This window comes from Labrus mixtus, chromosome 24 (assembly GCF_963584025.1).
Source record: "Labrus mixtus chromosome 24, fLabMix1.1, whole genome shotgun sequence".
Classification (NCBI taxonomy): Eukaryota; Metazoa; Chordata; class Actinopteri; order Labriformes; family Labridae; genus Labrus; species Labrus mixtus.
Window position 1 is genome coordinate 10,488,618 of NC_083635.1, and position 18,690 is coordinate 10,507,307.

Below are 18,690 nucleotides of genomic sequence, written 5' to 3' on the forward strand. Positions count from 1 at the left end.
CTTCTGACCTCCTCCTCTGAACATTTGTGTCACTGGGACAAATTTTCCAGCAGCTGCAGGAGTGTTTTTTTGTCGTGCTGTTGTTTGTGCCTCAGTGAGATTTTATTGAATAATCTCGTCTGCCTCGTTCACTTTGCTTCACTCTGAGCAGATTGTTTTCTGTATCGGCTGTGAATGAATCTCCAGCTCTTATTGAAAGGGTTGTTTTGTGTCTGTGGGGTTTGAGTGTCGCTGTGAGGACGCGGCAGCATCCATCACACACCTCCGAGCGAGCGAGCGACACGGCCGATGTGAGGCGTGACTCGTTAGATTTCAGGAATCATTCGTTTGGATTGAGAGTGGTTAGGGTCTCCGAGGAGAGCGGAGGATGTCTTTGGATTAGGTTTGAAGGGATGAGGGGTCAGGATGGAGGATGTGGAGCATTTATCACCTCTGTCACATCGACAGCAGGTATCTGCGGCGAGCGGCGAGCGGCGTGCACCGGCTCTTTAAAATCATACATCTGCATTTCAACAAGTTCATTATTAAACAGGTTTAAAAAAGAGTTTAGTTATGTTTGTGTTAAGGATCATTAAAGTCTCTAAACAGCTGCAGCCTCATCACACACAGAGGAGGAAGTGGTGCATTAGTTGGGGACTACTTTCTGTGGCGGATGGATACACACTGAGCTCAGACGACAGTGCTGTGATGATAAAGAAAAGTTTGAGGTCTTAAACATGAACAAAGTTAAACCTCCATTTGTTGTAATAAGAGTGTGGAAGTGTGAAAAACCAGGTGCATCCTGGGAAATGAAGTCCTGAAACTGAAGTGACTCACCTGTGCGTCCACAGTGTCGAGGTTCTCCAGCCCCAGACTGACGCCTCGACTCAGCAGGAAGCGTGCTCTGTCCATCTCGCCGCTGTCAGACGCCAGCATCGACCTGCAGACGATGATCCGCACCTCGCCCAACTCGCTGGTCGCCTACATCAACAACTCGCGCTCCAGCTCGGCGGCCAGCAGCTCCTACGGACACCTGTCGGTCGGAGGGCTCAGGTAACACAATCATGTCGCACTATTTTTACGTCACATCTTTCCTTTCCTACCTCCTTGTGTCGCTTCCTACCTCTTTATTTCCCCTTATTTTCTACCTTCTCTATGCCTCCTCTTTCCTTTCCTCCTCCCTCTGTGCCCTAACATGTAGTCACCTTCCTTACATCCTCCTCTAACTTTCCCCACCTCCTTCAAACTCACTCGTTTCCTCTGTGCAGTCCTTCCTGACATCCTACTTCCTCACCACCTCCTCTTTGTCACTAACATCCTCATCTTTTCCTCGTGCCTCCTCCAACAAACGTATCTCCTTTATCTTTCTCTGTGTCTCATTTATGCTCGCCGCTCTTGTTTTACATCCTCCAAAGGGTCCTTAACTCATAACTCCTACTTTCTTTCCTTGTTCCTCTTCTTCCCCTCCTCCCCTGCTTGTACACGTCTTTCTTCTTTGACCTTTAGTTTACCTCCCTGCCGATTGTAACCTCAGCTTCTTTTTGTCAGTCCCTCCTTCCCCTTCCCTCATCCCATCAACCCGATGGCTTACCAGCAGCTCCTCTCCCAGCAGCGGGGGCTCAGCGCCTTCGGTCACACCCCTCCTCTCATCCAGGCTCCGCCCTCCTTCTCCAGCCGCCAGCCGGGCCTCGGGCTCTCCTCGCTGCCCCCCTCCGTCCACAACGACCTGACGTCAAAGGTAAAAACACCTTTATATTATTTAATCATATTCATGTTTCTGTGTGTAGAAATGTGGAAAAGGAATTTAAAAATCCACATTTCTGCACAAAAAAAAAAAAAGTTTTCTTTCCCTTTAATTCAAACGAGCGAATAAAAAGTAGAAAAAGTTTTAAAATATTTGAACTCTATTTAAAATGAATCCCAGAGAGTTTTGTGTGTTTGAGGCTCTCTGGATGAATCACTGTCTGGAGGAAACCCCCCATGCCCCCCCCCCCCCCCTTTAATCTCCAGGTATTTCTGTCTGAACAAACTATTTCACCAGAAGTGGAATGAAGCCGCTCGGGTTTCAAACGGTTTGTCCTCGGGTGGATTGTGTTTGCGTTACGCTGTTTTGATTTGCGGTGTCGGCCTCAGCGTGTGCAGCGTCCCCTCCGAGGTGAACATGAAACACATCATTCCCCTCCTCCCACACGCTCATAACGTGGTTTTACTCTCCCATCCAGTCAGAGTCCAGTCAGCTGTGACTCAGCCCGACTTTATAAAGTTAGGTGAGGGGGGGCAGCGAGGGCACGCGGCGGACGCCATGCTGTGGTTGTTTCTCCGTTACAAGGCGAGGTCAAAGTGTTTGTCTCTGTTTGACGTTTTGATCCTGAATCTGTCTCTCCCGTCCTCAGAACCACGGTGGAGACCCGGCGGTCAGCAGCACCGTCGACCCCATGATGACCAAAAGATCCAAAGTGAAGAGCGAGGCGGAGGGATTGAGGCCGCCATCTCCGTGTTCACCGGTACGAAGTCTGACCTTTAATGTTTTTTCACCGTGCATGCGACAGATTCTTCAGAGACACGAGGCGAGGTTCACTTCCTGTCTGCTGAGAAACGAAGACACTTTATAAACTGAACGACAAAGAAACATGTTCATTTTAAAGAAGGGCTTATTGGGGCGCCGGTAGCCTAGTGGTTAGTGGGCACTCCCCATGTACGGAGGCCGTAGTCCTCCAAGCGGACGGCCCGGGTTCAAATCCGACCTGTGGCTCCTTTCCCACTCTCTCTCTCTGAGTTCTGACTCTGAAATGTTTCAGGGGAAGTTGGGTGTGTTGGTCTTTTAGGGACATATCTGACATCTGTGTAAGGCCCGGGCGACCTTTGACCTTCTGACACATGCCGTCACTCTCGCAAGCATTTTTAGAAGTTAAAATATTTCATGACTCATTTGAGTCTGGCGACCGCTTTGTAATCGTAAGCGGGGGCATTTAAAAAAAAAAAAAAACGATGACCTCCTCTTTCTCTTCATCGTTTTTTCCTGTCTCCTCGATGTGTCTCGATCGTGACGACTCGCAAGGCGGCCCCATGGCGCCCTCTGCGACCCCTCTGTAAAAGACGTCTCAGATAAAGAAAATCTCCACATGATAAGAGCTTTGCACCCCCCCTCCCCTCCCCCTCGCTCCCCGGCCACTGTAAACTGTGCCAGAGCACTTCATTTTCATGAAATATTGGCCGGGCTTTATTGTCATGTGAGGAGCCTTTTTCTCTCTTTTGACAAATTTGCGGCTCCTCTCCGATAGCGAGGCAGCTCCGGGCTTGATGCATGGGGACGGCGGTGCGCGCAGTCGTCTTGGGGCCACCAGAATTGATGAAGATAGCGTGCGTGGGGCAGAGACAAACATGCTGCAGTCAGCACGTTCTGTGTGTGTGTGTGTGTGTGTGTGTGTGTGTCGTTGCCGAGGCTTACAGGAAGCCGTATGGGACAAGCTCAGTGTCAGTTTCTCGTGTTCAGCTGTCTTTGTGAGGACACTTTGAGTTTCAGACCTCGAGTGATAGGACGTTTACGATACGAGGAACGTTTTAAGAACTTTTTTTTTTTTAAATGTTTGAGGAGGGATTTAAATAAGTTCGGACACTTGAGGACAATCAGGAAGTTTAAGAAGCTTTCCCAAAGTGAAGACTTGCATGAGTCCGCTCCACGTCGAGGTTTCTGGAAAGCATCGAGCGTTTGTTTCTGAAGTTTTTAGACTTTATATTGGTGGAGTTTTTGTAGAACTCTCTCTGACCCCGAGTGCGATCAAACGTTTTTCATTGTTTGAAACACAAACTCAGAAATGTTTTATTTGCTTCGTTAAGGTTCACGCCGCTTCATTACAGGGAAGCCCGAGAGTTGTAAACAGTCATGTGTGTGTTTTTGTGGTGGCGGTTGTCAAAACAAACGTCTTGAAGTCCAGTGAAGCGTGCTGGACTTGGATCTGTAATTGAGTGTCTGTGGCGTTCCCGTCAGGTCAAACATTAGAACAAACAGCTGATTAGGAGTCCACACAGCTTTGGGCTCTAAAACTCTTCCACATGTGTTCCACACGCTCAAACAGAAGTGTGTCAGCGTGCGCTTTAACGTCTCGTCTCCCGCAGATTCATCACAGCAGCTTGTTGGACTTGAAGGACGACGTGGATCGGGACGAGTGTAAGCAGGAGCCGGAGGCCGTCTACGAGACCAACTGTCACTGGGAGGGCTGCAGCAAAGAGTACGACACACAAGACCAGCTCGTGCACGTGAGTGTGTGTGTGTGTGTGTGTGTGTGTGTGTAAAAAAGTAAACAAACCTCTCCACACATGAGAAACAAATCCTGTAATCTGGAGTCCGTCTACGTAACAAACAACAGAATAATGAGGATAAAAATGAGTCTTTAAAACACCACCTCCCCTTCAAACTTCAAACCGCTCACTGAAAGTCAAGACAGCGGGAACAATCGATCTGAAGACGCTACAGAGCAGGAATTCCAAACTTCAGATTTTAAAACTCTCACAGATTCTATGACTGTGTGAACTAACAAAGATGCAACAGGGACGCTACAAACGTCCCTTTTTGATATCATTTCAGAGTTTGTCAAAACAGCCGATTGATTGTCTGCACACACAATGGTACCAGAGATGGATATTATCCCCTCTCTCTCCTCCCAACACTTCCTGTCTCTCTGCAATAAAGACAAAAATCTTTAAAACACTAAAATCAGCTTTTAATAGACTGAATCCTCCTAAACTCAGACGGTGTGATACGTCTGAAACACGATCGTTGTCATGCATGCAGAGAGCTTCTTTAGGGTCATTTCTTTTGAAGGTGTAACACTTCATTTGGTGTCTCTTTGAGTTCAGTTATCCTTCTCAAACTTCAGCAGAAACTTGAGATGTCTCGATACTGATCAGAAAAGCTCCTCAGATTTTCAAACCGTCTTCAGATTGTGTTTTTCACATCACAACAAGTAGAGTCTTGGTTAAAAGGGTCTAAAACATTCCTCACTTCCAGTGAAGCAAAGAGAGGAAGGGGGGGGGGGGGGATTAGTGAGGGTCAGGGGGCCGTCACTTCACCTCTGTGACTGTGTCGAGGCGTTAAAGCTGCTATGTGCGGCTCCTCTCATCACCAACAGGACTCTGATGCGTTCATATGACTCCTCTAATAAACTCCTTCACAGAGCGGCTCTGACTCCTCTTCAGATAACAGGATAAACATTTACAGAGTCTCAAGTCGTTATGCTAAGCTAAGAGAATCCTCTAACAGAAGAACCACTTTTTGAAGGTCTCTGTCTCGGTCTCAGACCGGGCGGACTCCAGATTTTAAATCAAGACCACTACTGATTGGCTCCTCTCACATCATTACTGTGATAAGAAGGAAAACTCAGCTTTCTAAAAGAACAAATAACTTCAATTCATTTGTAGTTTGATTTTTATCCCCCGGTTACGACCGCTACCTTCCCGGTGTTACGGTCTGACACGCCTCCTAAACACAGGATGATGATTTTCAGTGATATTTATGGTCTTGGTCTTTGTCTCGGTCTTGATCCCTAAATGTCTTGGTGTTGGTCTTGGAGCACTCTGGTCTCAGGTATGTCTAGGTCTTGGTTAACACTAGGCCCGGCAACGACGTGATGTGCGTATAACTACCCCCCCCTTTCTAGTTTTGCAAATTTTTCTGCTTTAAAAAGTTTTGTTGAACAAGAATGGTTTCAGGGAATTGAAAAATAAATATTCTAAATAACTAAATAGTTTTGGGGGGGAAACGAGGAAAAGCGTGTTTAGAAGTAAATGTGTTAACAGATAAACCAAACAAGACAGCTGAGTTCTTAATGAGATGCTCCTTTTTATCTTGAAGATGCAGCTTTAGTAAAATCAAGAAAAGGACGCAGGACATTTTCTACATTGGAAGATTGTTTCACAAGAATGACAGAGTGAAATCAGAGTGAATATTTAGACTTCAGTCTGGACTTTGATTCTGGCTGATTTGAAGAAGCTGCTGCTAATTAGTGCGACTGTAACACCTCTGTGTGCTGCAGACGTCCTCAGAGACTCTCAGAAGACAGATCTGTAGAGAAAAACTCTGCCCAGAACAACATGAGAGCCTCTTAGTGGACAACTCTCTGCAGAAAACTGCTCATTTCTCTCTTCCTGTGCGTGTGTGTGTGTGTGTGTGTGTGTGTGTGTCCCACAGCACATCAATAATGACCACATCCACGGAGAGAAGAAGGAGTTTGTGTGCCGCTGGGAGGAGTGTTCGCGGGAGCAGAAGCCCTTCAAAGCTCAGTACATGCTGGTGGTTCACATGCGCCGACACACAGGGGAGAAACCACACAAGTGCACGGTGGGTAACGGATGGCCCCGGCGCCCCCACGGGCCCCCCCGAGGGCGGCAGCTCACGCTCTCTAAACACCGACAACCGCACATGTTTCTGCGCGCACACGCACACACACACACACACACACACACACACACACACACACACACACACACACACACACACACACACACACACACACACACACACACACACACACACACACACACACACACACACACACACACACACACACACTACAGAAAATATAAATCTCCTTGTGTCTGTTTAAACTGAAGAATTCAAACTCCTCAAACACACCTGGGTAGAAACACTCCGACTCCATCTTTGTGGAGTTCCTTTAAAACGATGCACATGTTTTTATGTCACAAAGAGTTTTTTAAAAAAGAAATCTACGAGTTTAAAACCATAAATAAGAAATGAGACCGATTATTTTCGGAATAGTATTTTCTTCTGGAATAACTAAAGGCTCGTTTTGTCTAAAAAACATCAGAAGACTGAAACTGGCGCCCTGACTCAAGTGACATGTTGAATAATGTTTCTTTTATCCACAGCTGAAATGATTCAGTCCACATTGATATGAAATAGATTTCTAAGTGTAAAGCATTGCCCTTTAAAAAAAAAGGTTTCAGCTTTAGTTCAACACGTTTTTTAGATGTTTTAACCATTGTAAGAAGTTCATCACTGTCCTTAAAGTTGAGAGATGACGCTGCATCAGACGAGATGAGACGTCAACATAAGCCTCCTGTTTTAAATGATAATAAATAAAGCTGCTGCAGTCAGTGATGGTCTAACGTTTCCTGTTTTCTGTCTGCTCCTTTGCAGTTCGAGGGCTGCGCCAAGGCTTACTCCCGCCTGGAGAATCTGAAAACACACCTTCGCTCTCACACCGGAGAGAAACCGTACGTCTGCGAGCACGAGGGATGCAACAAAGCCTTCTCTAACGCCTCGGACCGAGCCAAACACCAGAACCGGACTCACTCCAACGAGGTACAGGCACAGAAAGGCTTCATCGTTTGCCGACCGCTGACACAAGTTCATCTTTGTCTTAAACTGACTTCTTAACGGAGATGATTTCCTGTCAGGCAGCACTGAGGGGGAAATCTCCCTCGTGTTTTATTCTCTGTACAGATGTAAACGACTGTTTGTTTGTTGCTTCAGTCCCTCTGTGTTCGTCCGCTGAGGTTTGTGAGTAAATAACGAGGTGTAGACATAATGAGCACGACGGCCCACAATGCATCAGGGCAAATAATGCCTCCCCCTCCCTCGGCTCCCGGCTGAGTGGGACCACCTGCAGATGGTGAATAGAAAATGAAACCTGGCAGCGTTTCAGAGACTCAGAGCTTTTCCATCAGGGGGGGAAACAGCGACAGTGCAACAACACACACTTACTGTACGCTTAGATTAACCCTTCACAGACCCGCACATCATCACAATCTAACAACACACACTTACTTTACGCTTAGATTAACCCTTCACAGACCCGCACATCATCACAATCTAACAACACAACGTCCTAAACGTTCCCTCCGCAGCTCGGTTCTTTCTGATTTATAATTTAATGTAAATTTATCATTTTTAACTTCAATATAACCTGATTATTTCTCTGTTTGCACAGAAACCCTACGTGTGTAAGATCCCGGGTTGCACAAAGCGTTACACAGATCCCAGCTCGCTCAGGAAGCACGTGAAGACGGTTCACGGCCCAGAGGCACACGTCACCAAGAAACAACGCAGCGACCTGCCGCCGAGGCCGCCCAGGGAGAACGGCGAGAACGAGGCGGGAAACAGAGACAAATTCCAGAGGGAGGACAAGATATCAGACAACAGCTCCCCTAGAGGCGTGGATGAATACCTGCACGTGAAAAACATCAAGACGGAAAACTCTGTGGTAAGAAAAGTTGTTTTTAAGTTTGCTGATCTAAATAAATGAGGAAAGTTTTTCTTGTAGTGCAAAGCATGCCTCTTTATCCTAACATGTTCTCTGCCTGCTGCTTGATTGTTTTTATTCTTCTCTTTCTGACTTTCCTCTCGGACAGACCTTACTAAGGTGAGCTCACCTGCAGCTTTTTATGTCACAACATCTTATGCCATCGTTACCATCTTTGGCCATTTTCCTCCATTAAATATTTAACATTTTTGGACATGGAAGGAATTAGGACAACTATGACGTCAGATTTCCTGCAGAAAATAAACGCAGACAAAGAAGTTTGAAGCTTGGCACATTTTCTTACACTCAATTACATCCATAACTATTTGAACCGTTTGTATTGAAGGTGAGTTTCTTCTTCAAATGCAAATACTGTCTAAGAATTTGGAGGATTTTGTTTCCACTCATACTGCATGTGATCTGTGATATATCGTGTGCATCACTTTTACACTTTAAACCTGCAGTGGAGAGCCATCACACACACGTCACAGAGGCTCAACATGATAAAAGTCACTGCAGGATTAATATTCAAACTCTGGGAATTGGACTGCGCGCTCTGTGCAATCAGAGCCAACTATCAAGCTGTGATCAAGACAGCTTTTTAGCGGTGAATAAATTACCGTCTGGCAGGAAACTGAGGCTGGCCAATTCAGACAGATACTCATACTGTAGCTGGTATTGTTCTAAGAAAAAAGAGAATTATTCGTGTGTCAGAAATTGACTCCATTTATTCCAATTCATAAGAAAAAGACTCGAGATCAGTCACGTTATGATCACATCTTTGCACTGTTTGGCTCTGGTACTCTGCTGGTGCTTTAGATAAATCCAGCCATGAGGAAAAATCTATAAATCTCACCAAAACACAGCGTCTTGCTCACCTAAATGTTCAAGAAGCCTCCACAATCATGATTCAGTTTTTGAGAGAAAGAAACATCTTGTGATTATTGGCCTGGCTCAGATCAAGCTGCCTTTCATCCTGCCCATTTCTAATTCACAGACAGACTAAGACAGCCTGTAATCTGTGGTACACCCCCACCTCTTCACCCCATCCCCAAAAACACTCATTATTTACAATTAAGTTGGGGGAGGATAAAAGATTCAATGATTCACTGTTCTCTGTGCCATGTTAACCACTGTTCTACTTTTGTTCTGCAAAGAAAAACATTTTTTAGGACTAACAGCCGTGTTTATTCTGCTCCTCTCATGTTCCTTTTTATCTCCTCCCCTCTTTTTCTTCACCCTCTGCATCTCCTCCGTCACTCTTTCCACATATCTTTCCCTGTTTTTAGATGTATCAGTCCAGCCCTGGCGGTCAGTCATCATGTAGCAGCGAACCATCACCACTTGGCAGCGCCACCAACAATGACAGTGGAGTAGAAATGGCGGCACACAGCGGGGGGAGCCTGGGAGACCTGAGCAGCCTGGACGACCTGCCCTTCGTGGAGTCCTTTGGCTGCGACCATTCCAACGGCGGGATGGCGGTGTTGGGTCTCCACTATAGAAAGCAGTTTGGCATCAGCCAGCGTTTGGAACAGCTGAAGAAGGAGAAACTGAGGACAGTGAGGGACTCGTGTCGATGGGCCAGCAACCCGACACCCCCGGCCCTCGGCACCAAGCTCCCACCCATACCGGCAAACGGTGAGTACAGATCTTCTTGATCTCCACAAACTCCTGAGAAGATATCGTACTTTACTGCAGGTTGGGTTTTGTGAGCCTGATTGCTGGAAAAAGGTCAACAACGTGATAAGTGAGTAACATGCTCGTTTGTCTATCCGCAGGGTCCCTCCTGGAGAATCCAAGTACCGGTGGTTGTCCAGGATCCTTCCCTGGCTCTGGCTTGGGTGATCTGAGCTCTGGTAAAACGACTCTGTTGGAAAACCTTTCAGAGCGCAGAGACAGCACTTCCAGTACCCTGAGCTCAGTTTACACCCTCAGCCGCCGCTCCTCAGGCATCTCCCCTTGCTACTCTAGTCGGCGCTCAAGCCAGGCCTCGCAGTTTGGTGCCAACCGCCCCAGCAACATCAGCTCTGCTGACTCCTACGACCCCATCTCTGCAGACATGTCCCGACGCTCCAGTCAGACCAGTCAGTGTGGAGGGACATCTGGAGGAGCAGGAGGGTGTGGAGGACGTGTTCCCAGCCCTCTAAGCCTTACCCCAGCCCAGCACTATCGCCTCAAGGCCAAATACGCTGCTGCCACTGGAGGTGCACCGCCTACACCTCTTCCATACATGGACCGAATGTGTCTGAAGACCAACACAGCCTTTTACGAGGACTCCCAGGATTCCTCTACCACCAACAAAGGTCTGACATCAAGGCAGTACAGCAACTACAACTCACGGAGCATGATGCCTCACGAGGTCCCGACAAATATCCCCCGCCGAGCCAGTGACCCCGTGAGACGTGTGGCCAGAGATTACATCAGCCAGAACCAAATGCAGCGCTACAACAGCATGGGCACGCTGAGGGGAGGGGTGACCATGCAGCCTCATCCACCTCCTGTTGCAGATCACCTACATTTATCCCAGCAAGCGTGCCTCCGCTCAGATGTTAGTCCCCATCGCCACGCTTACAGTGTGAGACCCCCCAGCATTACAGAGAACATAACCATGGAAATGATAACGAATGACATCCCTGAGGAAGACCTGGTGCTGTCTGACAGCAGAGAAACCAACAACAGGGTGCCAACCAATCACCAATACATCCAAGGAAACTCACATCTCCAGCAGCAGTCGTACTATCAAAGTAGAATGGCGGTAGGGAACACCAACAGGAACCCACCTGATCAGGTTTTGGCCGCCTCCAGCATGAGTCCAGGACAGCAACGACGGATGTTTCCATCTTCACCCCAGGACAGTAAGGTCAACGTTCTTGGTCAGTGCACCAGAGGGTCTGCAGTCTCCTTGGATGCCGATCAGCAGTATCCTCAACCACAAGTCAGAGGAAACCTAGCTGTCCTCCAGCAAAACCAGAACTTTGGATCTTTCCACACCAATGTCAGCTCCGATCAGCAGATGATCCCAAACTTAAGGACAACCCCGCAGAGATGCAAAGAGCTGAATACTAAACCTGAAGGAAACTGCTTACAGCAGCAGAGTTTCCAGCAGTCGTCAAATCTGAATGAAGCAGTTAGCTGTCAGTACAGGTTCAGGGAGGGCATGAGTCCCTATGACCAGAATGGTAACAACACTTATCAACGTTGTAATATCAAAACAGCAGTCACTGGAAGTTTAGTAAGCCCCACATGCAAACAAGAGCCAGTGGACATGGACACTATGGACATGCACTTTCCCAAATTTCAGCCTGTGCAAGTTAAAACTGAGGACTGTGACAGATCAATCATGATTTCAGATCAGCAACACTGCACCCTGGCCTCCCAGAATCCCTTGCAAAGTGGCAATCAGAGCCATACTCAGCCGAGGCCACCGACAGAACCAAAACCTCTAAACAGGCATGTTTCTGGGTCAAAGGTCATGCAGCAAACAAGGAACTCAAGTAATGCAGACCCTGGTGTTTCTTCTAAGTTACCCAGCAGCAGAGTTTTTGGACTTCATTGCAGCAGCAGCAACACTGATAACAACACTGTGTACTACACAGGGCAGATTCAAGTACTGGAGTCCAACGGGAACTTTGACCATCTTGTTTCTCCGGTCGTGAATGTACCTCCTTTTGAAAACAATGCCATGTCTTCCAGTTCGAGCAACAACACGGCGTCCAGGACTGCAGACTGTAACTCAGCACTGGAGCAGGAGCAGATAGACTTTGAAAGCATGCTGGACGATGGAGATCACTCCAGCCTCGTGTCGGGAACCCTGAGTCCAGGTCTGCTCCAGAGCTTGTCCCAGAGTTCCTCCCGACTGACGACGCCCAGGAACTCTGTCACGTTGCCCTCTGTGCAGACGGGGACGGGTAACATGGCCATCGGGGACATGAGCTCACTGCTAACTGCTTTGTCAGAAGAGAGCAAGTTCCTCAACCTGATGTCTTAGCCACATGTCAGAACAAACTGCTTCCTCTGACAGAAATGTACTTACGCCCGGTAAACATTCAAACAACTCATGATGGATGTGATTGGATGCCAAAAAGCCTCAGCAGTGTGAAACTCTTGTACAGTCTCAGTTGTGTATCATTTAAAAATGGCATTTTTCTACGTCTTTGAAAAGCCATATTGAGTTGTTTTGCCTTAGTAAATAAACAACAGAATCCCGTCGGTTGTTGTAGAGGTCTGCAGTAAGAAGTTTACTAAGTGCCTAGCTCAGCCAGAACATGTGCTTACTGTGCATATGGTCACGTATAAAAGGTGTGAATGCTTCCAGGTATTATCTGATACCTACTTATTTGGAATGTATCATCAGCACAAACTTACACTGTAAATGAAACGAGCTGATTTTTATTCTATATCAAGTTGCTAATTTCTGTTTTTCCCCCTCCTCCATCATCACAGTTTACCGTCACTGTCCTCTAACTAACTGCTGAGATGAACTGTGACATGTCAGAGCCAGGCTTCAGAGACTCCATCTGGGACTGAATTATGAACCCATGCATTAAAAACCGCTCAAGCTGCTGCAGCGTGAAGAGCAGAAGACTTTTGAGGAAAAATCAAACTTTTTCTTTTGTACATTGTTGGACCAGACTGTTGAGCTGGTTTGATGTAAATATCATTTGTACATTTTTAAGAAATACAATATTGACATTGATTTTTTTAAACTCTGTTTGTGTTGTCCTTCATACTGATGCTTTTCAGGTTTTGCACAGAACAGACTGAAGAAAGGTTCGATGACAGGTGTTTGAGTATTATTAATGAAGGATTCATCTTCACGTTTAAAATCCGGGATAAAATCCTTACAAATCCAACTGTGACTGTTGGAAATGAGGAACAAATCTATGATCTCCTGTCTTGATCGATTCATACCACCACACCCACTCCCTCCAAGGTGTCGCAGTACTGTTCCCACTATACATCATGGCTCCTAAATACCACAGGTACTAATCCAAACGGAGAATGTTATCTCCTGTTTTCCAACACCTCATCAGTTCTCACTTGTCATAGCTGAGTAAACATCCTCATTGGTCAACCCGTCACTGGATTACTTCCTGTGTGAAGAGTGTTGATGGCTTCAATAATTCATCAAGAAAACTTTTGTCTTTGAAGCCACGATCCTGCACCGTTTTCCCACAAAAGCACTTTCCTCAAACCTTTCCTGTTGAAAGTCAGACGGAGGCTACACACATTCTTCAGACATCGTACGACCTCTTTCAAGGCGGCTTTGAAAAACTTCCCCTGACCTCGTCTTAGCTCGCCAGCGAGAGCCGGCTTGACATAATGTAAATTCTCGCTGGTAAGCTGATGAAAAAGGACGCTAACAGGAGGGGAAAAGGCGAGACGCGTGCAGAGCGGCTGCTGCTGCTGCAGTTAGCCTGTGTGTACTTCAATATTAGCTCTGACAGAGCGGCCCTGAGGACGCCGCTGCTGAAACCACATAAAACAAAGCTGCTGAGAGGAGCGGGGGGTTCCGGGGACGCAGCGCTGAGTGTTAGCGAGAGGAACAAATGATTTTAGTCTGTCAGGGAATTCAGCAGAGGATACGTTTGATCTGGAGTTTGTGATTGCTTTTGCCACTGGAATTCCTTATTCTCTCAGAGATGTGAAGTGGGAGAGAAAAGCGCCTCGGGCTGTGAAATCCAGCCAGGCCCCGAACAAGAGGTGGAGATAAGACGCTCAGAGATTGTGCTTTAACAGCACCTTCATTTATTGATGGAGATAACCGAGTGCCAGAGATGAGAGCCGCGTCTCAGGATTATAAATATAAGTATTGTTTGTAATAAAAAGAACAGGTTTTAATCATTGAAATATGATGCAAGTAAACCCCAGACAGGATGATTTTAAAGCGCAGATTTTAAAAACAACGCTTGAAATCTTTTAAGGTCAAGTTAAGTCAAGTTCAGTTTGTGTAAGAGCCGACATCCTCAGACAGCCAAACATATCTGGAGCTTCTTTTACTCGATGTTATGTCAGGGACGATAAACCTGGAACAGTTTCAACTTAAGACCCCGTGTCCACCTGGAGTTTTTTTCTGAGCGCCAGCGTCTTTCTTCAATTGTTTTCAATTAGTAGAGAGCGTTCACAGCGGCAGGCGGCCGTCATGAGAACAATCGAACACCCAGCGTCTTTTCTTCCGAGTTCCATTTTTGTGTGGCCGCTCCGAGCGCTCAAGTTAAAAAATCTTTTGACTTTTCAGAAAGGCGCTGACCCAAATGTTTTTTCCCAAATGTCTTATATTTCCCGTAGTTTAGCCTCCTACAGATCGTGTCTTGTACCTTCATCCTCCTCGCTCAAATATAAAACATGCAGTAAAGAGTAACGGAGCAGCGTCGCTCATACAGCGGCCGTTGTACAGACTGTTGTCAGAGAGACAGGACGGACATGCAGCGCTTTTCTTCTCAGTGCACAAACACTTCATGCAGGAGCCTCGACTGCACAGCCAGCGCTTTTCTGCCAGGTGGACACGAGGCCTAAGAGTGTCACTGTGTTCTGAATGATCATTGATTCATCGTTTCACGGGAGCCTTTTAGATAAACAGTAAAAATACTTTAAGTGTAAAATGCTGCGTGAGTTATCTTACCTGAGCTTTTACTTTTTGTGTTCCACTTCATAAACTGACAGAACTGTTCCGATCACGTTTACGACATTATTAAAAACCAACTGTTGGAAAGTGAAACATGAATAGAACGTACCTGCTCCTGCAGAAGTCTGTGAGGTCAGGTCACCGTGCTGTAAAAATACAGACAGAGATCCATGAGACAGGGCAGCACAGAGCTCGAGCACCACGCTGAAGATGGTTACTCTTTTTTTTTATTATTTCGATTTGTTTCAGTTGACTTCAGAGTGGCATTTAACTCTTCTTGAAACACGTCACTGAAAGACTTTATTTAGGATGAACTACATAACGAGACCATGAACCTGGATCTCTGAGCGTCACATCTTCTGATCTCTTTGCTTTAAACTTTTTATTAAACACACAGGATGTAAAATCAGCCACCAGGGGGCTCTTAATCAAAACAATAACAAAAGATTGATGTCCAGGCTAGCGGTGAATCATGGGAGTGATTCTATCTGCTACTACCCCCGCACCCCGGTGAAAACGAACTCCTGTGTTGACCGTAGTCATGACGACCGGGTGAAACCGACCTGAGGAAGAGAATATGGTTTACAGACGAGCTAACGTATCAGAGTATCATTTTCATAATGTTTTTATCAGTACGGTACGGCAGCTTTCAGGAGCAGCTCACACTCCCTCATGCAGCGGCCTTTGATTTAACATCCGGTGTTTCCACGGCAACCACAAACATGTCGTGTCTGTCGTGGCAGCCGCCACAACAACACACGTCCCGTTACAATTAAAAGATTCCAGATTTCTCTGTCTTTGCTGTTGGAAATATTTGAGGGGATGTAAGTACTCGACAATAAATAATCTAAAATAATTTAATAAATAAATAAAACAGGTTTAGTTTTTAATTCATTTAGATATTTGAATGTAAACATTGTCATAACATTTTACACACTGTACCTTTAAAAGGGGGAAACAACCAACAGGAAGCTCTGAAATCTGTGATGTTCACTTCCTCCAAGAATCAAACACAGAAGACAGAAAGACTGGATGTAAGGGATGTGGTTTATGCCCCTTTATGACCTCTTCTCATTTATTTATACTCAGCTGTAGACGACGTGTCACTGAAGGTCAGAACATCGATCCAACACTGGATTTGCACATTAAAAACTGAGCGGATCAGTGAAGAGTCACCATGCAGCCCTGGAGCTGATCTAAACGATCTGCTTGCTTTGAGCGTTTAACGGGTTTCGGAGGAATGTGTTTTACAGCGAGCGCTGCATTCTCCGGCGTCTCTCCGAGGCTTCGAGTTGGACAAACTCTTTATGAGCAGGAAGCTTTTCCTAACACTCGGACTAATCTGAAAACAGCTGCCTGCTGCTCACACACCTGCAGGAAAGCTTCCCCTCAAAGTAAACCTGATGTTTAAGAAACAACAGGATGAAGTTAAGACGACTCGTCAAGGTGGACATTTTCCTGTAGCTCAAACCAAAGAAGCTGAAAGATCATCTGTTACATACATGTACAGAGAGGTTGTCATATCCAGAAGTGTCCTGAACAGTGACGATCAAGAGGTTTGAACTTCCTGCTAAATGTTAAAGTTCTTCTTCTTCTTCTCCTCTCCGGGGCACGAGTAGAAACCCCGTCCTGCATCCAGAGTGAGACGGCAGTAAGGTTTATGGTTGTCCAGATTTTAAACGGAGATATGATTCTGGTAACAATCAAACCACATCGTTACCACGGCAACGACAACAGAAGTCCTCATACCTACTCCTGGGTCATTTCTAGTTCTGAATGAATAAACTTGAAAGCTGTCTGAATTAGACGAGAGGTTGTTAGCGCTTCGGTTGGGCTCTCTCTCTCTCTCTCTCTCTCTCTCTCTCTCTCATTCAGAATATGTACCAGTCTGTCATCAAAATAACCCACACTGTATCGAGGTATCAAAAAGTATCATGAAGTGTTGAAAATTTGACAACCTGAGATAAATGTGCCTAACGAGAGGTGAACACACAAAGTCAGAATGGAACCTGAGCAGGTGTTTTAAAATAAATTATTTCATTTTCTTTGCAAAGGAAATCTTCTTCTTCTGTGGTTTTCCATTCAGCAGGAGGCCACCCACCATCAACAAGTTCAGATTTCAAGTCTCCCTCGCTGGAAACAACATCGTGACCACTGGGCCAACACGGACGCCGGCAGCTCAGTTCCATCTCTGACGATGAAAGCAGCAGCGGACGCTCTCTGACGCGCTCTGACCTCCACCTCCCTTCCTCCTGATGACACCTCGTCACATCGGCAGCTCTCTGCATTACAGCGTTATTATCCCACATGTGACGGGCTAACAAGGCTGCATCCCTCCTCCAGCTCCCCGTGTCAGAGCGGATGATGGATAGTCACTGATCCTCATTCATTTCTATTAGACTAATCTAAAAATCCCCTCCACAGCTCAGCCGCTCATCCTCAGGCTGCGAGACAGACATTCATTTAGGAATCAATTTCAGGAGCTTCTGCTCAAACTGGCACTTGACGAGTGTGTCTGTCTCCATTTGTTTTCTGCCCGCTGATGATCCCGCGTCACAAACACTGTCTGAATATGAGTCTGCGACTAGCCAGACAGAAGAATCCACAAAAGAGAGGTAAAGAGTAGAGACATCCTGAAGCCAGTTTCACACCTCATCAGGGCTTTACATCTTTTAAAAACACAAACCAGACCAAGTGGTGCATTCAACTATCAAACCATCCAACAGCAATAAAACCGCCTTCAGTGTCAACATTCTTCATAAGCCGTGAATTATTATACCTGAAGTGTCCGTCATGTGTTCACATATTCATCCAAATCACCTTGCGGTTCTAGAAACGCAGACATTTCTTTGCATGTGTGGCCCCTGAGGGACAAATGTATTATTAAGGCGTCTCCTCTCATTTCAATAGGGCCACCTCCCCGCCGAGAGCGAGCGCCGAGGCCTCCGTGTCAGCGCTGCTTAATATTAACTACGGCCCTCTGAATAATCCTCATCCCCAGAAACTGAGGTCAACACTTCGAGAAAGACTTAGAGGACGGAACGATCGGTCCGCTCCTCTAACGAGACGCTCAGCACGCAGCTTTAAATCTGGCACAGAGTGTTCAGGGTTTCACCAGTTTACAAACAGCTTTCCCAGGATTTATCGGTCGCTGACCAGCACGAGGAAGATGTTGACTGAGGGACGTTTCGGGTTTTTAAAAAGGTGGGAAGTTGTTTGAATTCTGACAAACACTTTGAGAGAGAGCAGGGAAGATAAAGTGAAAATAAAAGATATCAAACATGTTGTGTAGCTACAGTTAAAAGGTTGTGTTCGTGTCGCTGAGGAGGGGAGAGCCGGCCAATCATCAGCCAGGCCTTCAGTGTCATGAACTAATACAGCATGCATATTCATGATATGTTCCTATGCAAAATAACATCTGTTTCCCAACAACATGCCATCTGTTTGAGGGACTATTAACGCTTAGAAAACAACAACACTGAGAGCTGCTACAAAACTATTGTGCAGGTGATTATCTGTGATATCTCATGCAGGCAGAGTCTCCGCTGTCATTTACATTGATCACACACACACACACACACACACACACACACACACACACACACACACACACACACACACACACACACACACACACACACACACACACACACACACACACACACACACACACACACACACACACACACACACACACACACACACACACACACACACACACACACACCTGAGAGAGAACATACTCATTAGCTCCTGCACAGAGGTTCAGTGTGTTTATCGAGGACAGAAGACGGGGTTTAGAAACACTATTAACGGTGATTTTTG

General features: G+C 46.3%; 2 protein-coding genes across 2 annotated transcripts in view; one reads left to right on the top strand and one right to left on the bottom strand.

Annotated features, from left to right (window-relative positions):
- The window catches only part of LOC132959611 (zinc finger protein GLI2-like), a 44,763-nt gene extending 31,730 nt beyond the window's left edge, over nt 1–13,033 (top strand). Inside the window, exons 5-13 of the mRNA XM_061032741.1 lie at nt 831–1,032; nt 1,528–1,717; nt 2,373–2,483; nt 4,096–4,236; nt 6,167–6,316; nt 7,136–7,300; nt 7,929–8,201; nt 9,530–9,878; nt 10,019–13,033. Coding sequence (XP_060888724.1) covers nt 831–1,032; nt 1,528–1,717; nt 2,373–2,483; nt 4,096–4,236; nt 6,167–6,316; nt 7,136–7,300; nt 7,929–8,201; nt 9,530–9,878; nt 10,019–12,228 — 3,791 coding nt within the window. The 3' untranslated portion in view covers nt 12,229–13,033. The remainder of the gene's footprint in view (nt 1–830; nt 1,033–1,527; nt 1,718–2,372; nt 2,484–4,095; nt 4,237–6,166; nt 6,317–7,135; nt 7,301–7,928; nt 8,202–9,529; nt 9,879–10,018) is intronic.
- LOC132959360 (pro-opiomelanocortin-like) overlaps nt 1–18,690 on the bottom strand; it is a 343,108-nt gene that overhangs the window by 308,272 nt on the left and 16,146 nt on the right. The gene's annotated exons all lie outside the window — the stretch shown is intronic.